General features: G+C 38.7%; 2 protein-coding genes across 13 annotated transcripts in view; one reads left to right on the forward strand and one right to left on the reverse strand.

Annotated features, from left to right (window-relative positions):
- LOC113060583 (kinase D-interacting substrate of 220 kDa B-like) overlaps positions 1-26333 on the forward strand; it is a 59331-nt gene that overhangs the window by 30596 nt on the left and 2402 nt on the right. For 6 of the 12 annotated variants that reach the window (XM_026229617.1, XM_026229618.1, XM_026229612.1 and 3 more), the window contains 9 exons: positions 2507-2685; positions 3480-3700; positions 4653-4763; positions 5437-5493; positions 7003-7032; positions 8384-8521; positions 9200-9298; positions 10458-10688; positions 11585-13818. In XM_026229617.1, the coding sequence (XP_026085402.1) occupies positions 2507-2685; positions 3480-3700; positions 4653-4763; positions 5437-5493; positions 7003-7032; positions 8384-8521; positions 9200-9298; positions 10458-10688; positions 11585-12634 (2116 nt within the window). In that variant the 3' untranslated portion in view covers positions 12635-13818. Of the gene's footprint in view, positions 1-2506; positions 2686-3479; positions 3701-4652; positions 4764-5436; positions 5494-7002; positions 7033-7161; positions 7842-8383; positions 8522-9199; positions 9299-10457; positions 10689-11584; positions 13819-26333 lie in introns of those variants that run through there. The other 6 variants (XM_026229610.1, XM_026229609.1, XM_026229613.1 and 3 more) reach the window with 5 other exon arrangements.
- Positions 14937-16636, reverse strand: LOC113060586 (DNA-binding protein inhibitor ID-2-like). Its single transcript, XM_026229622.1, has 3 exons — positions 16179-16636; positions 15921-15981; positions 14937-15544 (listed from the first exon to the last, which is right to left on the reverse strand). The coding sequence occupies exons 1-2, from the start codon at positions 16527-16529 to the stop codon at positions 15925-15927; spliced, it is 408 nt and encodes a 135-aa protein (XP_026085407.1). The 5' UTR covers positions 16530-16636; the 3' UTR covers positions 14937-15544; positions 15921-15924.

Consider the following 26333-nt stretch of genomic DNA (forward strand, 5'->3'; position numbering starts at 1 on the left):
TGCCTAATCCAGTGCGTGGGAAATGAACCAAACCTCTCTCACCACCAGCACCCGTCTCTCTTGTTCAGCCCTTCTTAAAGTGATACTTCTGCGTGTGTGTGTGTGTGTGTGTGCATGTGTTTGCACTCAAGTTTGATCTTTATGTTGGTCACGTCCTTGTGCTCCACCCTAAGTGCGAGACCTCTACCTAATGTCCATCATGCGGAAGGTCAGCTGACTGTTAGCGCAGCATCCTACTCTGACCCGTTGACACACAGGCCTGCTGTAGCACAGTGTGGGCCTTTGTCCAGTGACTTCAACATCTGTTCTCACACCCAGCCACTCGCTCGACCTCCAACACACACACTTCACATCTGAAAATGTGATTCATTTGGTGACCATCGCTATTTATACAGCCAGCAGAGAATGATGGGACCAAAGCAATTAACTTAAATGGTCTTCTAAACTTAAACCATTTGGAACATGATATTTTAACATCCCATCCAGGTCATATTGACCGTTACGCTGTGTCCTAACCGGCAACAAGCATTTGTTTTGGTCAAAACAGACAGTAAAAATGCTGTGTAATACAATGAAATGCAGAAATAGAAACCAAACATACCTACATGATATAGAGTGCCTTTGTAGTATCTGGTAAGGTTGCAGTGTAAATAGTTGTGCCATATGAGGTCAGAGGTCATTTGAGGAACTGAGTGTTTCAGACGCTCCCTCCAGGTGTGTATCGTCTCTCATTCAGATATCAGTGTTTGTTTACACTGCCTCACCACCTCAGTTTAGCAACAGGTCATCTGAGTGTCATTGTGTCATCTCTCTCCTGCTCCGTTTAAAAGGCTAAAATCAGATTAGTTAAACCGGTGGGATGGGACGGGGCCAAGCACTGAGCTCACCGGCTCCATCAGTATGGAAAAAAGGACTTATTGTGCCCTCATACCGACCAATAAGAAGATTCAGCAGAGAGACAGAGGCATGGGTTGGGGGCAGATAAGAAGATAGATGAAGAAAAATGGGTTCTGCATAGTGTCTGGGTTTAGCAGAAACACATCTTCAGATTTATTTGATATGAATTTCCACGCTCTGTAAGATAAATTGCAATGGAAAGGCATTTATCTGAAAGCGCCTGACATCGTGTGGCAGAAAATAACTGCAGTTACCACATATATGCTAAAAAAGTTAAAGAGTGTGGGCTTGTGACTAGTAAGCAAATTTAGAGTACATTTACATGTTATTGATGATAATTCATACTAAATACTAGGGGTGACCCCAAATTGTCGATGATTCGATGCTTCGATGCTTCGATTCGAGGAGTCTGATTCGACTACCAAACTAACAGTCGAATATTTGTGGGTTGTTATGATTATGCCATGTTGACCCTATGGGGGAGCTCAAATGTCTGATTTCACATAGAACTTGTTGTTTTCTCCCAATACGTTAATATGCAGCCTATTATGATAAAGCTGTAAGAATCTGAAAAGAAAGAAGCTTCAAATAAATATTTTAAAGTGTGTGAATAAATCCAAGCACCTTAGTCGGTGGCTAATTTAATACATAATAAAGCAAAGCAATCTGTCCATAAATCAATCTATCAATCAGTCAGTCTGCATCAATGTCAGAAATGTCCTTTTTAGGAACCCCCAATGTTTACAACCTGAAACAGTTTTTCAGGGGCATTTTGCCTTATGATATAATTTGTATATAATTTGATTGACAATATCTTATTTACTTATTTAGATAGCATTCTTTTAACCTTCTTTTGCTGCTCATGTGACCATCAAAAAAGTACTAAATGTGATAAACGTACTCAATTATATTTATGAAATAGTTCCGTTCATTTACATGTTATCTGCTAACCACTTTTTGAGCACCTGCAAATTACATTTCCAACAATTTCCATGCTTTGGAGCACAGACATGGCAGATTATTGCTCACAAGAAAAAAAAAAAGGTGGACAAAATTGTTATAGAAGTTTAAGTTTAATTTTATTATTACGAAAAATGCACAGAAATAGTAGTTTTACCTTTACAAAATATTTATTTTCCAAAATATGTTTACTGTTAAACTGTGTGAAAATAAAAACCACACGTCTAAACAAGTTGTATTCAATATTCGAGGTTGATATATCAAAAATAATTTACTTTCAGTAAGATTTTGTTTGGATGCAATACCAAACATTTCCATTAGATGATATTTGCTTCCCATTCATTTTCAATGCGGTCCAATTTTTGACCGCAAACAATACAAGTGCGACTGTTTTTTTTCAGGACCATTTTACCTTTTTGAGTCATGTCCAGAATTTTTCATTTTTTGGGGGTTGTTTACATAGCAAGTAAAAAAAAAAAAAAAAAAAAAAAAACAGGGTTAATGGTACATTTATTCCCATTTTATTCTGTCACATTTTAAAAATTTGGGGAATTTTAGCCTCAAAACCTGTTGATTTTTTTTTTATTTTTTTTTTTAACTAGTGTACCTTAGCAGTTTCTGTATATAAATTGTCACTATCTCATTGCAGGATTTCTAAAAACATTCCCACCACTAAAGATGTGGAGCCTCTGTTGGAGATTGATGGAGATATTCGTAGTTTCGAGGTGTTTCTTTCATCGCACACCCCTGTTCTTACCGCTCATGATGTGGAGATGTTCCTGCCTTGTACTGTCAACCTGGATCCCAAACTAAGGGAGATCATTGCAGGTACACACCAACACAAACATGTTTGTCTAACTATAAATAAGAAAGGTATTGTTTTTATATACAGCTAGAATTCATGCAAACTCGCCAAAACTACGAGACTACAAGAACACTATCGAGCAAGCTGGCAATCAACACTAATTGGCAAAATTATATATTTACTGGAATTTATAGCTTGATGTTTTATATAGTGTGTATAGATTAATTTAAAGTAGTAAATGCACACCCAATGCTAAATATATTGCTGTGTATTTCTCTAAATCATTGCAATAACATCTCATCACATGATAATGGTAAGCTGCGCCGTGCTTTGAGACCGCAAACGTTGCTTGGTGCAATGTGAAACAGGACTGTGCAATAAAGGTTCCTTTGTGAATGCCGGGAGATGAAATGAAACCTCACTGAAGCTCCATGAGCTGCTCGTTTTCTGAGTCACCCAGCCAGTCTTATTTGGTCTGCCTGGGTGACTCAGAAATATTATTTCCAACCAAACAAATTCTGACGTATGTTTGAGCCCCTGAGACTTTGACGCTAAAGCAAACGTGGATTTCATTGGGAGCCACGTTTATTTCTCCCAGGTGCGTTTGCGATTTCTGTTGGGAAACTGGTTTTCTGAGGGAATCAAACCACAAAGGCCTTTCTTTTCTCACATGTAACTTACTATAAATGCTTCATTTGGCTGAAGTCGACTGTGAGTGGGAGGATTTGAATGCCTTTAAAGTGCTGGCCAAGATTTGAATTTAAATTTCTCCTGCTCTCTCTCTGTCTCTGTGTGTCTTTTCCCCTTCTCCCTTCAGATGTACGAGATGCACGAGAGCAGATGCACCTTGGAGGAGTCAGCTATCCCACACTGCCCCTGCAAGATGCTTCGGTTCGGCCCCACTCGACATTTGGGCAGCAGTCTTTGGCCTGTTCTCCCACAGGCTCTTTGGCTCCTGCTGGTGTGCTGCCGGCCGCTCAACCCCACAGCAGCTACTTTAGTGGGCTCACTGGACCCCAACACCCCTTCTACAACCGGGTGAGACATCACAACAGACATTGCTTACTGTGTTCAGGAAAAATGGACCTGTGTCCGTGGAGATACTGAAACATACCTAGGATAAGTATATTGTAAAATAGGTGCAGGAACAAAACCGTCATTTTTGCATGTAAAAAAAAAAACCTAAACTTAATTTCCAAATAAATCTTGATACTAAGTAGTTTCATATTATTGTTTTTGTTGTTGTTGTGGTAGTAATAATAATAATAATAATAATTATAAAAATAATAATACTTCATAAAATATTGTTTTACCTTTATTAATAATAATCGTATAATTATTATTATTATTATTATTATTAGTTTTAATTATATGTTATATTTTATCATATTCAGCTTAATAATAATAACAATGATAATGTTAATGATAATATAATATAAATAACAACAATACTACTAATACTAATAATGATAGTTCATAAAATGTTCATAACAATATCAATGTAATATTAATAATAATAATTATTATTATTAGTAGTAGTAGTAAATAGCAGAAATTAAAATATTAATAATAAATTAATAATAATAATCTTACTATTGCCATTAATAATATTTGTTTTAATCATAATATTTTATATTTGATCATATTACACTTAATCATCGTCATCATTTAATGATCAGTATTTAATACTAATTAAAGGATGATTATTATGATTAAACTGAATATTTTGTAATATAAAATAATTAAAATTATTGTTATTATTATTATTGTAGTAGTAGTAGTAGTATGACTGATGATAATAATAAGAATTGTAACACTGCCACTAATAATAATGATATTAATATTTCATATATATAGCCCAGCCCTGGTAAATCATCATGCATGTTTATTGGCTGTTATGTATGTTTGACCTTTCACTGAATGCCTGATGTGGCACTGCCCCTCATTCATCAGATTCCTGAGTATTTGTCTGTTCTCTCCACCTCTGTAGCCTTACTTCCCTCATCATGTTTATCACCTGCCCCGACATTCCCCTGGAAACCCCCATCACGCCCCCTCACGCCCTGCTACTAAACTCCATAAGGACCCCAGTCCGGGACTAGTAAGTACATAACTGAACGCATCAGTGTCACTGCAGCCAGACACACATTTTAGTGCCTATAGCCTATATGGCCGCAATAATGTTTTTATGTGTCATGATACTAAATATATATCTGTTTTAGGTTCCTTGTGACAAACAGCCTTTGGCTTGTATGCTATAATTTGCACGCTAAACTCACAGAGCAATTTTGTGGTTCTGTAGCACTTTCCTTGACAAATTTATATAAAAAATTTTTTTAGTTTTCAACAATCTTTTCCTTTCCTCCTTACTTAGTCTTAAAGGTATACAGCAGAAGTTTGATTTTGTGTACGTACATGTAAACCTTTATGATTGACTAACATTTTTGCATGGCAAAGTAGTAATACTATCTGCCAATTTAAAGTCTAGCTCATATTTTAATATCTAATGGTTATGACATTATAACCATGTGATTTCTGGCTAGTTAGAATCTGTCTTCATTTCTAAAAGAGCCTAAAAACTCTTGTTTTCAAAAACACTTCCCATTAAAGACCCGATGAAGCTTCTAGTATTCAGAAGTTACAGGAAAACCCCCATGATTCCTGCCCGTCTCTATGTCGGTCCTCTCCCCTGTCCACACTGAAGGTGTGTGTCCTGTAACTGTCTTTCATCCTCTGGTTCTTCCTCTTTCATCCATACTGTCTCCCTCCATCAGGATGTAATCAGAGAGGACTCCAGCGAGGGTCTTCCCTCTCCTACATCTCCCGCTATGGTAACTTTAGCAGTGTGTATGTCTGTGTTTATATCTGTGCATAAAAGATGCAGTAGTGCCTTTTATTGCCTGCAGACACACACATATACACTCGTGATCATGTGATCATGTTACACTTATATAGCTGACCAGTCTCTGCCTGCGCTGCTTAAACCCTAAAGCTTCATCTTGACTTTTGAATGCGTATTTGACCTTGAAACAGAATTAAGTGTATATATTTATATATATATTTTTATCAAAGAATCCTGACAAAACATTTTCCACAAATATATTAAGATGCACAATATGGATATTCAATATGGATTCTTCGATATGGATATTAATAATTAATGTTTCTTAAGCACCAAATCAGCATATTCGAATGATTTCTGAAGGATCACGTGACACTGAAGACTGGCGTAATCCAGCTTTGCCATCACAGGAATAAAATATATTTAAACTGAAAGCAGTTATTTTAAATTGTAATAATCTTTCACAATATTACTGTTTTTACTGTATTTTTGATTAAATAAATACAACCACGGCGAGAATAAGTGATTTGATAAACACTGAAAAATCACACCAACCCCAAACATTTGAACAGTAGTATAATTTAAATGATTTCACACTAGATTTCTGAATCCAATGAACATTTATTTTAATCAGTATTGACCTAATTCAGTACAAACTTTTTTTAAACGGAAAATGTGCAATATTGGTTGACTGGGGGCTGTTGGAAAGATATTTCTGTTGTCAGATTGGATGCCAGTAATCTCAAAATGGCCAAATATCATAAATCATAATTATCTCAGATTAGATTTTGACTGATGCCCACTGATGCTCACTTACTTATCATCCCTAAAACCACTATTTACATTTCTCTCAGCACCTCCAGCATATTCTCCTATCCTGCACCTCTGTCCTTCTTCCTCATAAGCCCTGCTGCTGATTTCTCTCCTAATATTCTGCCCTCCTTCCTTCAGCTCTGTTGTGCTGCTCTTTCATGCCTCTGTCATTTGATGCGCTCTCTGCTCTGTCTTGTTCTGCGTGGTGTGAACGGCTTCTGCTATCTGAGGCTGGCTGGATTAGCATCAGCAGTGCTGGGACGGTGCGCTCTTATCAGCACAGCGAGCCTCTTCCTTCAGCGAACATGTCTGTTTCCTCCTCCCCGGCCTCTCACGCTAATTACACTCTTATCGTCCCGCTCAAACACTCGCCCATCAGGGTGGGGCCGTTTTGGAATCAAACAACTTCTTCTCTGCATGGAGTCGTGAAAAGTCCTTTCAGTTTGTCCTATTCTCTTTTCTTTTCGAAACCCTTTGCCAGTCCATCCTTTCTGCAAAATGTTGTTCTTTTCATTCTTTTCAATTCTGTTTGTGTGGCTCCAGTCAGATCAGTACTGTGAAAGCCGTGCAGGTTGGATGCTGTGAGTCTGTTATAAATAATGATATTGTGTGTACATTTGATCGATTGAAGCATGTGACCTAATCCCTCCTTTCGTCTCGTCCTCTCTCCTGTTCTCAATCCCAGAATAAATCTCAGCCCTTCAGAATGAAGCAGGTACAAACATTTAAACCCTTCAGTTTTCGTTTATTAACTGTGTTATTTCTAGGGCTTCTGCTCATTTTGGCTTGTTTCACTTAAAACAAAATGAACAGCCAGTTCTGTTATTGTGAAATTTCTGTTCAGATACACTGTGGCCAAAAGTATGTGAACAACTGAACAACACATGCTGTCCAGCTCCAGATAGGACAATAACAACTTCCATGCAACCTGTGCGCTATATTTAAAGTCTTCTGAAGCCATGTGATGATTTATGTGAAGGACAGATTGAAATTTCAACTGTTTTTGACTTAAAATGCCTCAAATATGGTTCTCTATTATATAGTTTAATTTCAACGTCAGCTTGTTTGAATCTGAGTGCAAATGAATTTTTATAGAATATTTGCAGTGACTATAGAGAATTTTAATTCAGAGGTTTCTCCTGGTTGGATGATTACTTTTCATTTTTCTGCAGTTTCATCCAATTAGCTCTCAAGGCACTGGTTTACTTTAATTTTTTGTATGTTTTCTTATAAAACATGCCTGCTGCTGATGAATACAGGACTTAAGCACAAATATTTTCGGTAAAAACAATGGTGTCAAGCTTGGCCGAGAATCCACACCACTCATTTTTGAACAAAGATATATTTTATATTCTTTGGCTGCTCATCACAGTAGTTGTTTCCCAATCAGACCGACCTAAATATAGATACAAGGCCCAGTCGCCATCATAGGAAGAACAGATTTTTATAATGCTAATGCGGAGTCATTTATGGAGGTAACTCTGGCCCCAGATTATTAAATTAGTGAGCAATTTCATAAGAAAACTCAAATAAGTATAACTAAAGTAATGTTATATGGTCACTACAAGGTTGTTGCATTAGATGAGGGGACTGTCTATATAAATTTAAAAAATAAATGACATCTATGGATCCATGAACCATAATAAAGGGTGGTTTGCAACAATGCCGTGGAAGAACCATTTCGGGTTCCAAAAAGAACCTTTAAGTGAAGTTTAAGTTTTTTATTGATCAATCAAATAAAGAATCTTTTTGCACCATAAAGATCTTGTGGTTCACACTGTCTACACTACACATTAACATTTTACATTAAACATGCATGCAAGTCTTGTAATAATAGCTCCCATACATGCCTTCAACAGACAGAAATTTCCATCATGTATCACGTATTGTTCTTTCACCCATAATTGCTCAGTTCCTTATTATGTAATGACATTAGATTACTACTGTGCTTTTTCTTTAGTTACTGCTTTTGCATTGCATGGCTTTGACCGTGCCTCATGCCTTGCCATTCCAGAATGCATTATGAACTGATGGAATGAGTAACTAGTTATAGTATGTGTGTGTAGGGCTCTGGTTCTGTGGTTTCTAGTGGATCTCAGGTCCTCCTCGGTTCTCTGAGCATCGATGGCGTATGTGGGAAGCTGAAACGGATCCAGGGCCTGGACTCCAGCATGCTGCAGCAGTATATCAGCACAGTCAAAAAGGTTTGTTTTGGACAAGTGTCCTGAAAGCTCCATTGAAAAGCATGCAGTCCTAAGTACAAAGTCAAATTAGTACAAAACGAAGTACAAATCAACTAATTTCCTAACGTCTTTTAATTATATTGATCTATTTTAATGTTTTTCTATTTTTATGTTTTGTATGTTTTTAAGTTGTTTATTGCTAGAAAATAAATCCAGACAATGGGCTTTGAACTGTGTTTGAACGTCCTCATTTTGACAACAGGGCTGCTAACTTTATATAAAATGAATAGAAAATAAAGCAGCTCTTGTAATATTTTATCTTATGAAAGTTAGTCTCTTAGTCTTATGCCTTTTTTTTTCATGTAAATACAACAATTTCTAATAAAAAAGAGAAAAACAGGACTGAGACATGGGGTGTGGTAAATTAGTTCATCCCTGTAAATACATGTTCATGCATTGGAAAAGAGTGGTTTTATCAGCTCCATGTGGTGCATACAGCGGTTTCACAATGAGGCCTTTCTTTCCATTGGACAACATCTGAGGAAAGCGATGACATTTGATGTCTTCATTAGACATGCATTAGTCAACCTGCCTACTCAAAAATCTCTATTGTGAACTTTGTTTCAACCTTTGACATACTGCTGAGATCAAATTAATCCAAAGTCTGTTTAATGTCAAATTCTGTCATCCTAAATGTAGGCCAACGTGAACGGCCGGGTTCTGTCTCAGTGCGACCTCGATGAGCTCAAGAAGGAAATGAACATGAACTTTGGAGACTGGCATCTCTTCAGGTCCATGGTAAGACATCAGCTGTTCTTTCCTACACGTTCAGATCAGATAATGGTCATCTTTCTGTTTGTGGTTTGTAATGTTTAGCACGCGGCTAATCTCTCTATAGTGAAGAAGGCTGGATGGGGTTGAAATAAGGAACTCATGTAGCAGTGTTGATCAGATTTCCATTTGCGCTTATACAAACGAATGTTGTGTTGCCAGCAAGCAGGCAGCCATCTGGTCCAAGCTGGCTGCTTCCTGGATGAAGGAGGGTTATTGTCAGTGGGAACTCAGAGTCCACTTGAAGATCTGAATAGCTTGACGTGTTCAAGAAAGTAGCATTCTTTAGACTGGAAACAAGTCCAAATGGAACGACTCGAGGCTAGTTGTAATATTGGCATGCCCCAGAGGTTTCACATAGTTCTATGGCCATTATTTATCTATATATAGACATTTAGACATTACTATAGAGTAAAAAGAAATATTGACTTATCCCAATCATGTGTAACATTATTCTAATATTGCAGAGACTACCAATGAAAAGTTTGTGGTCGGTAAGATTTTTGTTTTACAAGAAATGTATACTTTTATTCAGCAAGGATGCATTAAAAGTGGCATCAAAGATTTTTATAATGTTACAAAAGATTTATAGTTCAAATAAATGCTATTCTATTGAACATTTTATCAAAGAATCCTTCAAAATGTATAATGATTTTCTCCAAAATATTAAGCAGCTTAAGCTGTTTCAACATGGGGAATTATAAGAAATGTTTCTTGAGCACCCAAGCATCATATTAGAATGATTTCTGAATGATCATGTGACTTTGAAAACTGGATTAAAGACTGAAAAATTCAGCTTTGCCATTGCAGGTATAAATGACATTTTAATATATGTTAGAATACAAGAGTTATTTGTTATATTTCACAATATTAGTTTTTACTGCATTTTTGCTCAAATAAATACACCCTGGGTGAGCACTTCTTTTAAAGTGTTTAAAATGCCATACTTTTAAAAAGTAGTTTATCTTTTTCTGGATAGTTGTCATACTATTTGTGTTTTAGAACTCAAGAACACAGGAATACAGTGTCAGTCGGAATCGTACTGGAACGACTCGATATCCCTATAATGGATGAAATCCGTTCTTGCTGTTGAATCGGTTTAAACATTGCTGTATTTGTGCTGTAGGTTCTAGAGCAGCGTCATGTGGAGAACCAGCTGCTGCATGATGAATCGAGAGCGTGCAGCGAGCAGGGCAGCAGTGTGTTGACTCAACTCGAACCCAGCCGACCCAGTGAAGCACCACAAGATGTGCCCATCAACCCAGAAAACTTCACGTACAGCCTCAGCCTAAGCTTCGACGAGCTCAGCGGTGTGGGGCTGGAGGAGCCCGCCAGGCAACACAATGCCCACTGGCTGGTGCGTGCTACTGTTGTGCACACAAACACAGGCACTGAAGTACAGCCTATAGATAAACACAGGTGCACACTATGAGAAAACGGCGTAATTATATACATAGAAGCTAACACAAACATATATGCGTGCATGAAAAAAAGAAAGAAATCAGAACTTTTTTTGTTTTTGTGCCTTTTCAACTAAGTATTTTCTTCAGTGTTGTTGTATTTTGTTGCTATAGAGGCAGCTTCTCCTTTTCAGTAGTCTCTCATCTGCATGAAAACAGCGTGTGGTTAACTGGGTGACAAACGAACTGTTTTCTGTCCTGGATGGGCAGAGGAAGTGAAGAGCTGACCACACACACGCTAGCTTTCTATCACACAGAGATAGCTATTTCTGCACTCATCTGTTAACACTTGACAAGGTGTTGCAACACAAGCAAGAGCTCATAATGGTTTAGATTAGCATTATGGAAGTTGTCGGTGAGCACAGACTGTGCGTGCATCTCATTTCACAGAACTCTGCACTATTTTTTACACCATTTTGTATCCCAAGTAGTGTGTTCACGCTCTATTAAATGGATTGTGAGTAGCTGAGGGATGTATTTTAAAAGAAAAGACAGAGTGTGGATGTACAGGAAGGGGAGTGGCTAAACATGCTAAAGCGACTGTAACAGAACTTTCCTAGAAACGGAACACTGTGAATGGTTCTATGTAGTAAAAAAGTTCCATTTGAGACAAGTTAGCCGTCTAAAATTCCTAGTTGCATGGAATCCTATTTGAAAACTCAGTTTTGCCTTGAAAAATTGGTTTGGATAAACTATTGCTTGAAGTGCTTTGTTGTGTGTTTGCTACCACATCACCTAACATGTTCTCTCACATATTACTGTCTAAATGAATTGACCTGATCTTCTCCTTCAGGCCAACACTCACCGGACACCAAGCATATCCAGCCTGAACTCTCAGGAATCATCTAACGACATCTGCAAGCTGACCGACAAGCAGCAAGCGGAGTATCGCAGTGCTTACCTGGAGTACATCTCCCACATGTCCCAGCTCGAGGTGTCTGCTGCTGGACGAGAGAGTCCCGCTCAAGTCCTGTCGGGCCGGTTCTTCCCAGCCAGCTCTGAGGAGAAGACTAAGGAAGGTGAGCAAGACGGGCGCAAACCCTTCGCCAAAAAGAGCTCCAAAACCCCAGACACTATAGAGGACTTCTCCTCTGTCCCAGACGGTGGTCTTCTAGATCCAATTACAGAGGAGGATGAGAAGTCAGAGCATGGGTCCGCCACTAAAATCCCACCCAGATGCAAGACCAAAGGACAGGGACCGTCTTACCACAGCATACCGAGCGATGAAGAAGATTCAGGCGATGAGGAGACGGACGCCACCCCGCTGCTGAGAGAGGAACCTTGGGCTGCTGAACCAGGCGTCTTAGCTAAAGGGAAGAGCTTCATCTCAGACATCGCACTGGATAAGAAATCATCTGATTCTGGAGTGAGGTCCAGCAGGAGCTCATCAGACCGCTCGCTGCAAGACGAGGAGAGCGAATCGGCGCAGAAGGAGGAGAAGAAAGAAGAAGAGGCCCATCTGATCGAGCTGGTTCTTGAGAGCCCGGTTAAGAAGCGAGTCTTACCACACAGGCTGAGTAACCTTCAGGATGAGGCAGTGGCCCGGATGTCCATCTGTTCTGACGCTTTATCTGACAGCAGTAGCCCTGAGGACAGCTGGCCCACGTCAGCTGTGAGCAACCTCAACTGCTCACCTGAAAATACTGCGCTCAACAACAACAACATCAACAACAGCGCCCGTCAGGAGACGCCCGACCCAACCGACTGCCCCTCTATCATTATACGGCCAGGATCTAGCACCGAAACCACCACGCTGCCCAATCAAAACCTGCGTGGAGCCTACCAGAAGAGGGCCACCGGTCCCGCCACCGACGCTGCTGAGGAACGAGAGAGTGTCCTCTGAGCCTAACACGGTTTCTTTAACTGAAGAAAGGTAAATTACTGTAAAAGTCTAACGACTGCAAAGCTTCAGAGAAACTCTTCATTCAGGCATCTGTGTTGTTAGTTAACACGAATTAAAAATGACCCAGCACAGCAAAATCTGTTTCTTAACCAGTATTTCTGATTTAGTTTTGCATAAAAGATATTTAAAGGTCCATAAAACAAGAAATTTAATTAGTTATATAAAATCATTTAAGCATAACATTTCTGAAGCCTATTATATAAAACCAAAAATTTATGGTTTAGACTTAAAAGTAACTTTTTTAAGAATTGAAGTGCAATTCATTAACATAAGAAAAATCATTAGGAAACACGATGACAAAAACTTTTACAGCTTTATTAGTTTAGGTTAATGTTCATTTTTGCATATACATTTTTAAGGTTTCAAGTTGCATGAATTAACATTAACATATTATAAATGAACATGGATTACAACAATTATCCATAGTATATTCAGAGATTATTATATAATATTAACCTATATTTAAAAAAATTGTCATTGTGTTAGATCATTACTGATTAATGTTAAAGAATTGAAGCCTATTGTAGTGTTACCGAGAGAGAGAGAAAAAAGATCCACTGAAAACAAATCTTATTATTTTACACAACCTTGTTCTATCAATGTAAGTGTCTTATTTTAAGGACATTTAGATATTTTTAACTGGAAAACAAAACCAAAATACTGTGTAAAAGTGTGAGAAATTTAATTGTTTCTGTTTTTGGAGTGGGTGCTAAAAAGCGATAAATGGAAGCTGTGAAGCCGTTCGTAGTTTCTGATTTGTTTAGTGCAAATCCTGTTATTTCATGCTTTGTTGCTAACATTAAAGATCCAGCGTAGGCTGGTCCACAATATTCAAATCCATCAAGTAGAGTGGGGATTTAACCACAGAGAGTTGGTGCTGATGTTTTTGCTGTGATCGGTGATGTGAAAGCTGTTATTTATTAGTGATTGAATGCCCTGTTCACATTCAGGTCATCCTTGTAGTTTGTGTTCTGCCTTGTAGTGTTTTAGATGAGTGAATCGAATTGTGATCAGTGTTACGAAAAGAGAAAAACAAGAAATTATAGAGGTTTCTGTAAGGTTTGAATTGTGTGTATGAGTATCCTCAATGTTTTCTCACACCAATAAACCTCATTCTTTTCCAATCTTTTGAGAATTTTGAATATTTCAAATAATATTATATTTGAAAATCAAACTAACTTCAAATGTGTCTGATTTTTAAGTAATCTCTGCTAAATTTAAGCTTTGCTAGTGTGTGCGGATGGACTGATCACTAAAATAATAACATTTAAAGACTTTGGTTTTGTAAATATACATGCATTTATGTATGTATTTTGAGGAGACTTTCCAACTGCCAATCTTTCCCCCCATAAGCAGTGAAACCGGAAACTATTAAAGGAATGTCCGTTGTTTTTCTGAGGTGAAGTCTGTCCGCCAGCAGGTGGCGCACTCTTCATATCAACAACACTAATAGCGCTTTAGGCTGCATTTGAGAAACAACCTTCAATTTTGAAACATACTCTTTGCAGAAATGGATGTAATAAAGAAAAGCATATACCATTATCTTTTTTTTCCACTTTAGTTAAATAGTTTTCCTGAATTACATCCCACAAAATGACTTCCTTCAAATGTGTGCATCACTTACTACACTATAAATTAAATCTATTTTTAATGTCTGATATGCTAACAAGACCAGGGGACTTTGTGTACAATTCTGGATTATTTTAGAATAGCTGAAGCTATAAAACATTTATAATATATATAGAAATACAAAAATCACTATCTGGGTCTCTTGATTTATTACTTTATGCTCATTAAGCGGCCGGCCGACTGTAACCCGACAGACAATTATTTTACAAACGGATTTCCACAAATCAAAAGCTCAAGCATTGATTTAACTGCCATTTCATCCATTGTGGATACAGTCACAATTAATGTTCTACTTTCAAACACCTTCAAGAAATGAGTTTTACCACACAGCAAGTGAGAAAGAGGTCAATTGCAAGAAAAACTGCTAGACTTTATGATTTGTGGACAGTTATATATATATATATATATATAGAAAAAGCACATTTTGGACTGGAATGAATTCAGTTTTACACATGGGATTTAAAAGATCATTTCAGGTTCCTGTCAGTAATGGCTGCATGTGCATTTGTCAGGGACATGCTTTCGAATCCTGGATATAAAAGGCAAGGTCAATCTACAGCACAACACTGCATGGCAGATTGGCATTTTTATACACAAGCATAACGGACCAGCATCAAATAAAGCATTTGATTTATTTTGTATAAAAAAAAGGTACAATTTACAATATTACTTTTATAAAAAGTCTCAGCATACAGCATAACACTTTGCAGATACTGACAGTCCAATTTCTGCAACTATACAAGATAAAACTCCGAGAGAGTTCACAAGGTTTCATGTCATTTTCAACATCCAGTCCTTCATGTGCCAAAAGAATTGACAAAAACAGACTTAAACTTTTGTACAGTAACGAACCACGTCTTCTCCTATTCACACGGTCTTCATGAAAAAAAAAAAAAGGTAAGACTTCTTCTCAGTGCAGAGAAAAGCTTCCTTGTGATCATTTACAAGTTTCCCCTCCTCTTCTCAGGGAATATAGTGCTTCTTCCTCTTGAAGAAAAGACCAAATAAGTCTTTTTAGAAGATAAATAATCAGTGTCCGAACTTATAACACAACACATGGATTGTCCTTTTAGAAGCAAAAGAAAAAAAAAAAAAAAAGTCTTGATTCAATTACAGGGAAAAAAAAAAAAAACTAAACAAAAAAACTCCAGACTGAGAACAGAAAATCGGAGGAAAAGCCAGTTCCCAGGTCCTGTGTGTTCTTGTGTCTTAACCAAACACCTGCAAAAGATTGAGAAAGAGGCGCATTTAGAGAATGCAAACAGGGCAGAGATCCGGACAGCCTGGCGCCAGAGAGGAAGCCGCAGTTTGAACATTTAACCAAACACTCAGAGACTGAGCAAAACCCTGGGCTCCAGATGTACACGAGCACAACTTCTGCCTTTACTCGTGCTTTCCATTTCAACCTCCACTGACGCTTATTACACACTTTATACAACTATATGACATAATGGTCCTTAGCAAATTTGATTAGATACTCTTAAAATTAAACACTGCTCTGATTGCATGCTATTTTTTTTATTTTTTATTTATATTATTATTATTTACAGCATGTAATACAAGGCTCTTTAAAAACAGTGTGGTCAAGAGCACTTACCTGATTAACGGTAAAGTGTCCTGCTGTCCTCTGTGATCAAGTCTGATTGAAACTCAGGTGTCTAGAAGGACATAAACAAGTTATTTATTAAGTCCAGTCTTTTGCACAATCAAACGTGCAAATAAATATGCAACAAATCAATGTAGCTTTACCATACGCATTAATAACAAATAAAACATTATGATAGACAGACAGACAGACAGACAAATAGATAGATAGATAGATAGAGTGCACACTATTATTTCTAGGGTCATTCACCTGTAATGAGAGGATGCTGATGTCTGTGTTGAGTGTTGTCAGGGGGGTTCTGGATGTCCCCTGTCCCGCTCGCGGCTGATGGAGGCTGGTGATTGCCGAATTCGAGTCAAGTGCGATCTGCAGGTCCAGGATATAGTCGATGACATGTTGCAGGATTTCCATTTTGCTCACGCTTTTGTTCTGCGGGATACTCGGCACCAGCTCCTTCAGTTTGGAGTAGCAGTCGTTCATGTTGTACAGCAGACTTAGGGGATCGTCCACGGGGGTCTTGCTCCGTGAGATTCCCAGACTGTGCTCCGTCACATTAGGGCTACTTTTCCGGAAAGACCTCACTGGGCTTACTGCCTTCATGTTCACACGTCTGTACGAAACGGTTTCGCTGGAAGAATCGCTCTTTGTGCTCGAGGTCTCCTCTTGCTGTTGAAGCAAACGCAGTGGATTAGCGAGCTGTCATCGCTGTATATATACCCAGCTGGGTGGGTCGTTCACGCGCTGTTTTGGATAACGCTGATTGGAGGGAATTGACGCGTCAGTCATCGCCTTCGCGCAACGCTATTGGTCGCTGCTCTGAGCGCTCTAGAGCCGCCCATTTCTTCCGCGTTCTTAACCAGTGAAAGCGCGTGTTTCGGGCGGCTCTGACTGCCTTCAGCTTCCACGGATAATTTCTCAAATCAGTGTACCTGTTTCCGATCAAGAGAATTAGTGACTTGCCAGTATAAGGTTGTTTTCACGCATTTTCCTTCTTTGTTTATAGTGTAACGGATACAATGTATCAAAACAAGTTTAGGCTGATTTATGCTGTGACGGACATCATGAGTTAGTCTGCCCCATAGGCCCTACATGATCATACCTATTTCCATAATAATGGATTTTATTATATCTGTATAGCCTATTTAAAATACCTCGCAGCTTATGAAACTTAACATATATCCAACAATCAACGTGCTATTTTCCAACAAGTTTCATATTTTCTTCAATCTAGCCTAGACATACTCTTTAATTTTCCAATTTTCCCCTTTGTGAACATAGTGTAAAAGATAAACATTTACCTCGAGGTCAGTGGCATTATCATGGCATGCTGTAATTCATTTTCGATAAAGATGGCAATCCAATGCCAGACAAGTCAATTAACCTTAGTTTCAGAAATCCCTCTTACAATTATGTAGGCTATGTAGCCTATACATAGCCTATGTGTGTGTGTGTGTGTGTGTGTTATTTCTATTTATTTTTAAAGAAATTGTGCCCACTGTAGCCTACTTTCTTCAGGACACAGAATTAATCTTAGAAATTCAGTTTAGTTATAACCAGTCTCGTAGAGCCGTTTCTTTATCTGTTGTGTTCGCTGTGGACGTCCCAGCAGTTTTAAGTTTGCACTTTCTGAAACTGGTGATGTGCCCTTAATATTTATGTTTGTTTATACACATGTTGACTGTGGGGGACTATGGGAGCAGTCTTCGGGCCTGCGATTAAGATGTAATAGTGATGGCAGAAGATTTAGTTCAGGAATGCGCTCAGCATTTTGATAGTCAGACATGCAGCAATAACTGACTGGGAGAATTTAGGCTACTGTACGTTTTAACTCGAAACAACACAAGTGCAAGTGAAGTGAAAATGCATTCTGTCGGGACTGGGAAGAATAGGCTATTTTTGTCCTGACACGGATTATATTTCCATTTTTTAGAAACCTTTTTGGCAGTCTAGAGCTAGAGAGTGATGGCAAAAAAAGAAAAGAAAAAAGCTGTATGTTTACACATGCTAAGTAACAATGGAGACAGCGATTTCCTGGTTGCTTGTGCATATCCGACTTAACAGATGTTTGCGGAGATGCGTCGGAACGCAGTCGTGTTGATGTGTCGGAATGCAGCTCACATTCTCATTATCACTCCCTAGAAAATGAGCTAGGCCTGTTTGTAAGATGCCTCCAGGCCGATGCATTTGGACATTTTTAAATAGCTATTTCAAGGAAATGTTTTCACCAAAAACTACATTCCGCGCGCGCAAGACTTACAAACGCGACACACATAAGAGCACTGTGGGCTCGTCTGCTTTCGCCGCAACTGGCTCTTTCTATTTTCTCCCTCGTCCTTTTTTTTTTTTTTTGTTCTCACAGCTGTGTACATTTCGCATGACACCCTGACTGATCCCTGACAGGTGATGAATTGGCACCAAGCAAAGCAGCACTACAGAGCAACGCCGCGAGCTCGCGCTCCTGCAGACTCTCTGGCGCCAGCCCCGTGACGTCACCCATTCACAGCGGCCCTCCAGCGCATCCTCGCGGCGCCGTCCAGGCGGCTGCTATGGAGACGGTTCTCAGCTGATCAATGGGGCCCCGGCGCGGAGAGATCGGAGTTCAGTCCGTCACCTCAGGTCTCCTGCGCTCCGAGGCCCGCACACCTGCAATCATTTGCATTTCTTTGCTTACGTTTAACTTGGACGACTCCTCGCCCTTTTGAGATAATCTAGACTTTGAAACGAACGTAATGTAAAAAGAGTAACCCGAAATGACCTCAACTTGATCTCAGTGTGCCCGATGTAGAACGCATTTTCAATTAGTTATGTATTATTATTATTATGGATAAAAAAGTCGGATGTCCAGCAGAATTGCGAATGACTGCATGGTTTTAAAAGAAAAAAAAGATAAATACATTTCAGTCGCGTCTTAAAAGTTTCAGTAATCACAGACGTTTACATAGAAGTTTGCCCGAGGAAGTATCCATTAGGCTACAACAATAGGCTTAAGTCGCTCCAGTACTTTCCAGTAAAATATCAAACATATATTGCAGAATATATATAAGCTATCACAATAACACGAACTATGTATCGTTTCAAACATCATCTAAGTTGACTGTTGGCTCTAAAAAGTAGCCTAATTCGACTACAGAGAAAGGAACCGACCGGTTGCGCACTGAAAGTTACGGACAGACATATATTTATCCATTAAAGGCTGAACTAAACTAAACTTTTGAACTAAATACAGGCTACTCACTATAAAAGAACATTAGCTACTACACACCCAAAACGCAGTATATTTTAGAGTCACGTTTACGTTTCTGTCTGCTCTGTCAAAAGCTCGCAATGATAATGTCAAGAAAACAATCTAAAGTTGGCAGAGTTGAGGAGTTCTCCACGGGCTGGAGTCAGGATGTCTGTCCCGCCTCCTCTGCTGTTCCAGCTCACTGCAGCTGCACAGTTCCTCCCGTCTCCAGCTCACCAGTCCCATCTTACCCACAGCACTGTCGTCTAAGATCTCTGATGACGGTACTCAACACACTGAATCAGAACTTTGTTGGATGTATAGGCTATACTATCTTCATTTGAAAAGATTAGAAAAGCTATTCTAAAGAAAGTCACGCGCATTCTCACAATAATCGGTGCTCAAGACGTTAAATTCTAAGCAGCGCAACGTTTTCATTAAATCATATTTAAATATGCGAGATTTCAAATTCTTACGTCAAACTTCCTGATAACCTGTGGGATAAAATATATAACAGAAAAATCGCTGTCCCAATAACCCGTTTCAGCTCGAGTTACCGCATTATACTTAGCGACTGCAAATGAACAGGCTTTGTATATCCGAACGCATCTAATCGTTTGGTCTTTCGCTTTGCTGTGTTTTCGGCTCTCGGTAGTTAGTGGCTTTGAGGCTCCCACGCGCCTGTCGCGTGCAGCAATACACTCGTGAAAGTGTTGCTCGCGACTCTTGTACCAACATCGACCCCATGGGCGTGGCGTTGATGTTTGGCTAAAGCTATTGTTCGCCTCCCAAAGAGGGTCCTGGGAAATTGAGCAATTCAAATCGTGTATTTTTCTTGGTTGCGTAATGTGCTGCTGCTGCTTATATTCTCACAACAGACCATTAAAACGCTTTTCCTTTAGTTGTCAGAGCATCACCATTTTTTTTTTCAAGTTGTACAAACAATGGAGACCGGCACTAGTTGTCACAGGGGTTATATTTCAGTAACTACGTTTTGAGGCAAAAACTCTGTAAAAACCTGTCTGATTACTTGTTTTCTCCCCTTTGTCCTTCTTTTTTTCCCCATTTATATCCTTCAAAGTAAAGAATCTAATTTCATCAAGCTGTTATAAACGAGCAAATACAATAAACAAGATTCAGCTAATAAAGTTGTTTATGTTATGCATTTATGTGATTAAAAATACAGTTATATACAAGAAAGTTAAATTGTGAAATATTATTAAAATAAAAAAAACAGTTTACATTTTTTGTATATTTAAATATTTTATTGCTGTGTGTATATATATATATATATATATATATATATATATATATATATATATATATATGCAAAAACAAATCTATGAGAACTGAAAGAATATAGATACCCAGTGATTTAGTGCTGTGAGTTGTCAATAACATCACTGTAACAGTGGATTAAAGATTGGATTTGATCTGTGTGTATTACATAAGTATGTAAATATATAGACTAAAGTAATAGTATGAACCAGAATAAAAGAGATATTTATCAGTCCTCATATAAAGTTGATATGTAATAGAAACCAGTAGTGTGCATGACTGAGGAAGAGAAATCCTGAAAGGCTCCTTTCTCAGTCCAGACACCTTAAATTTTTGAGTGTCACAAGGGAATTGAGAGTGTTTGGGAGATCTGAAACTGCCTGAGACTATCAGATGTGGATGGACATATGGACAGGCAACTTTTTGGTTTTTGTGGTAGCTTGTGCCACTCAAACTGCTTTAGCTTTATTCTCTTTCTCCGCTACAGGATCTGCAATGGATTGCGAAGACTATAGTTATTTTCTGAGCCACTTCCCTACTGGCTTCTGCTCTCAGTCACTAGACTCTTACTCAATCTCATCTCTTTATATAGCTTACAAAGGAAGAGAGAGTCTATGGGGAATTCATTTCTCTCACTATTATTAAATAGTTGGAGAGCATGTTAGACAAATGAGGAGTCTGGGGTTTTGTGTAAAGTTTTGCTCTCACGCTTATCCATCAGAATGTTATTTCCGGACTTTATGATAAAAGTATGTTTATGTGAGAGTTTAGCTATTATTTGGAGCTCTAACTTTGCATTGAACCTTCCACTGATGTTTTACACCAAAATGTAGCGACACCTTTCAGCAGGCTTTCTAAATCCAAGCCATCTCTACTAAATATTTCATTTGTCAGTTGCCCTTTGAAACCGATTGAGAATTAACACCCTAATGTTGTTTAGGCAACAGAATGCACTGTTCAGTTTGATTGTACATTATTATGTCTGATCCGGGTAATAAGATAATGGAAATAAAGTATGGGGTTTCAAACAGAAATGTCAGAACATTAAAGGGTTGTGCTTTGTGCGGAGAACAAACAGATTAATCAATGAGCTTTGACAATCACTGAGCTTTTAGTGATTCACTATAATGTTATAGCACTGTTATGTTTTTCAGAGGAGGTTTCTAGTATTTTAGGGTTATAAAAACACTTGAAGAACACAAGTTCTTCAAATAAATTAGAATGTCATGGAAAAATTCATTTATTTCAGCAATTCAGCTCAAATTGTGAAACTTGTGTATTAAATAAATTCACTGCACACAGACTGAAGTAGTTTAAGTCTTTGGTTCTTTTTTATCTGTCATGATTTTGGCTTACATTTAACAAAAACCCACCAATTCACTATCTCAGCAAATTCTAATACTTTATAAGACGAAAAAAAAAAAATTTGTTGGTCTTCTTGAAAGTATGTTTATTTACTGTACATGTACTAAATACTTGTTAGGGGCTCTTTTTGCTTTAATTACTGCCTCAATTCAGCGTGGCATGGAGGTGATCAGTTTGTGGCACTGCTGAGGTGGTATGAAAGCCCAGGTTTCTTTAACAGTGGCCTTCAGCTCATCTGCATGTTTTGGTCTCGTTTCTCATTTTCCTCTTTACAATACCTCATAGATTCTCCCTGGGGCTCAGGTCTGGTGAGTTGGCTGGCCAGTCAAGCACACCAACATCATGGTAATTTAACCAACTTTTGGTGCTTTTGGCAGTGTGGGCAGGTGCCAAATCCTGCTGGAAAATGAAATCAGCATCTTCAAAAAGCTGGTCAGCTGAAGGAAGCATACAGTTCTCCAAGATTTCTTTGTAAATGAGTGCAGTGACTTTGATTTAAAAAAACAAAAACATAATAGACCAACACCAGCAGATGACAATGCACCCCAAATCACCACAGACTGTGAAAACTTAACACTGGACTTCAAGCAACTTGGGCTATGAGCTTCTCCACCCTTCCTCCAGACTCTAGGACCTTGGTTTCCAAATCAAATGCAAAACTTGCTCTCATCTGAAAAGAGGACTTTGGACCACTGGGCAACAGTCCACTTCTTCTTTTTCTTAGCTCAGGTAAGACGCCTCTGATGTTGTCTGTGGTTCAAGAGTGGCTTAACAAGAGGGATATGACAACTGTAGCAAATTCCTTGACACGTTTGTATGCCTTGACCCCAGCCTCAGTCCATTCCTTGTGAAGTTCACTCAAATTCTTAAATCAATTTTGCTTGACAATCCTCTTAAGGCTGCGGTTCTCTCGGTTGTGATCTTTCAACTTTCTGTTAACATGCTTGGATACAGCACTCTGTGAACACCCAGCTTCTTTGGCAATGAATGTTTGTGGCTCACCCTCCTTGTGAAGGGTTTCAATGATTGTCTTCTGGACAACTGTCAGATCAGCTGTCTATAAATATATATTCCAGACTTTTCAAGGGCCCTCTCTTCCTTCGGAGCCCTGGTAATCAGTACTGGTTGTACCCCAAGTCCGACACCCCTGTTTGCAGGTGTTTTAAGTTGATTACCTAATTGGCATGTCACCATATTCTAATTTGTTGAGATTTTTGTTAAATGTGAGCCAAAATCATCGCATAAAAACAAAGACTTAAGCTACTTCAGTTTGTGTGCATTGAATATATTTAATACACAAGTTTCACAATTTGAATTGAATTACTGAAATAAATGAACTTTTCCACGACATTATAATTTATTGATATGCACCTGTACTTCAGATGCTTGAGGGGCATCTTGAAATACACTGTGTGTTATAAAAAGGTATTTTCTGAACATCATATGTTTAGTTGTAACAATATTATTGAATATAGGATGTGTTCTCATTGGCTGGCGAGGGTTTTTACGGTGATGGCTCACACAGTGAGGTTTTCCCTGCAGTGTAGTGGTTGCAGCACGACTTTGCATGCACAAGTGCTGAAGAAAGATATCACGGCTGTGTGGCAATATTTAATGTGGGTCGCGGATTACATTCAACAGGTATTGCTGCTGCTTGGTCCAGCAAAACTTTTAATGGTTTAACATTGCATATGTGATAAAAAAATCTAATGTATAAATTACAGTATAATAAAACAGTAAAACATTCCCAGAAGTCCTTGTGTGACACATCATATATGATTATATTTTGTAAAAAGTATTTAGTTTGCTCTTATTTTTGATATCCCAAATGCACTTTACGGTAGACCAATTTAAAGGAATGGTTTACCAAAAAAGTGTGAATTCTGTCATCATTTACCCACTTTCATGTCAATTAAAACCCGTATGACTTTATCTGCTTTTATGAAGAAAATCATAGTAGCTCTTCTTAATATATAATAAAAGTGAATATGTACCGGGGATGTCTTTGGCACACTTATGGCATGTTCATGAAAGAATTACTAAAATGTCTTTCAGTGAATTGACTGTTGCAGTTCACAAAACTTTAAAAAAAATCTTCTGAATTTATTTAGTCTGATCCAGTTCAAAAACTGGTCTGAATTTGATCAGACTGATCCAGTGCAAAAACTAGTGTCAACTTGTCCAGGCTATAAATCAGGGCAAAAACCTGAGCAAAAGTCATGTAGTGTTTCAGCCATAGGTTATCACATGACTTTAGAACACTTGGAATATAGTGCATATAATATCACATAAACTACTTTTATTGTAATTGTATTGTATTCAGATCACTTGATTATACAAAATTTATTTGTGTGTGTGTGTGTGTATGTATGTGTTCGTTATAGATGTATGTATGTTTTCGTTATAGAGAAATGGCATGAGGGTGAATCAATTACGTAATTTTAGTTTTCCTTTTAATTACTACAATTGTGTCACTAAACAAAATAGCAACATCATTCTCACAATCTCACAACAAAGTAGCAAGGGCATCTCAGTTAGTCGTACCTGATTAAATTCATATTGATTTACTAGATGCATAATTTGCAACCCACCCTTGCCATATTTGCCACAAATAACATATACAGGGTCAGGAATGCATCAGTGCAGGCTAATGTCATGCTGTATTGATTCTTCCGCAGTGTGCTTTATCGAGGGGTCGACTCTTGGGAATAGGCTGGGCTGTGCGTGCACTGATAGAGGTGCTGTTCTTCATCATCGGTTCTACACCTTCCCCACCCCCAAGTCCCTATGAATTATTCATGATATGCTAATGGTCCTCCAAGGAATTTCAAGGGCCTCTTTAATAGCTGTTCAATGTCCAGTGGTAATAGTGGGGCCAGATCAGGCGACAAAGACAAGTTGACAGTGATGGTCTTGGCAGAATCTGTGCCCAGCACGGGGCCCCTAATTCAGCCGCTGCCCTGAGGGCCCCGTGTCTGATGAGCTGAACCATGCTGCTCTGCCAAGCTGACCTGTGAGTGTGTGAAAGGAGATCTGAGAAAGGGAAGGGCTTGTAAGCTGTGACACATGTGCTGTTCCCTGCCACTCCATGTCAGTAATCTCTGTCTCAGATCCCTGTGCAGTTTCACCAGAGAGTCTGTTCAGGAGTTTCATTTTGAATGACCACTTCGTGCCTTTGGATTATATAACAAAATATCAAGCCGAGTGACATCTATTTCAGTTTACACCTTAGGTTTTAAATGATAAAGAAAAAACTTGAGTTATCAAGTTCAAAATGAAATAATAAGTTGTAATAGAAGAGATAGAAAAAATATATTTTATTTGTTTAGATGCATGTCATGTGACCATTAACTTTGAACATGCAAATGTGATACTTAATTATTAAAATATCGATTTTAAAATCTCAAGGAGATTTTTAAAGGAGATCTATTAGGTAAAAGACGTTCGGCCTGCATTACATGTAAATAAGAAATAAAGTAAATTTGTGCATTATAACCCATTTGAAAGATAGAATTAGTACCAGTGAGTATTAATTTAAATAAAAATATCAATAGTTGATAGCCACCTGACTAGTGATTGTTTTCTTGTGTGAATCTTTGGGTTAACTATCCCTTAAAATATCCTCGATATCTCCTGATATCCACCTTGTTCAGATCTAAATCAGACAGAATAATTCAACATTTTTCTATATGGCGTAGACCTGTGAGATCATTTTTAGGGATGCTCCAGACGCCCGGCTGCACTGTGCCGCATACAGCTTGGATGGACAGACACGGTTAGTGGGGCTATAATAAAGCAGGCCCAACATAAGAGCCTGTCATTAGCCTTTCACAGATGCCCATAGTGCTCCCAGATCAGTTGTGTGGCCAGAAAGGGTGAAAGGCCTGACCTGGGAGCTGCGGAGGAAGGAGGCGGGCGTAGGGGGATGCTGCTCTCCTCTGATCTCAGAACAGCTCCTTCCTCTGCAGCTCCATTACCATGTCAATCCCAGGGAAAAAACAGAGCCTGCCCGGGCCCAGCAGTGGGCCGGATCCATATGGAGCTGCCGGGTCCTGGAATGAATAGTGAATGGAGCGGCTGCTGCTGGAATCTGCCTCCCAGCCTTTGTGAACAGGATGACCAAAGACAAGAGGGAGCTTTTGCAGATGGCCGGGGCTATAAATAGGTAGCTAGTCTATCTCCTCACTGTCAGTCTGTCTATCTGTCTCTCTCTCAGGCCGGGCTGCAGCAGCCTAGATAAATAAACGATTCGTGGTGACATATCACATGTTAGGACGTAGCTGTGGGGCTAAAGGCACGACACATCTTTTCCTTTGAATGTAAACGCATGAGCATACCCACAGATAAACAAGTCTGTGCTCTATTTTATGTTTGAACTAGGAAGAATTGTGATCGGAAGTCAAACGTCTTGCAGATGGACTTTAAAAAGATAGCTAAATCCACCCATGTTGTCCAGATTGAGGGTTCTTTGTCATTAAACTAAGCCTTAGTATTGAAGCCCATCTGCCCATGCGTATGTGCATGTGTTTGTGTGTATG

This window comes from Carassius auratus, chromosome 42 (assembly GCF_003368295.1).
Source record: "Carassius auratus strain Wakin chromosome 42, ASM336829v1, whole genome shotgun sequence".
NCBI lineage: Eukaryota > Metazoa > Chordata > Actinopteri > Cypriniformes > Cyprinidae > Carassius > Carassius auratus.

Coding starts and splice junctions, on each gene's coding strand:
- LOC113060586 (XM_026229622.1), bottom strand. CDS start 16,529: ATGAAGGCAGTAAGCCCAGTGAGGTCTTTCCGGAAAAGTAGCCCTAAT. Junction 15,982..16,178: donor TCAGCATCCTCTCATTACAG/GTGAATGACCCT, acceptor ATGTCCTTCTAG/ACACCTGAGTTTCAATCAGA.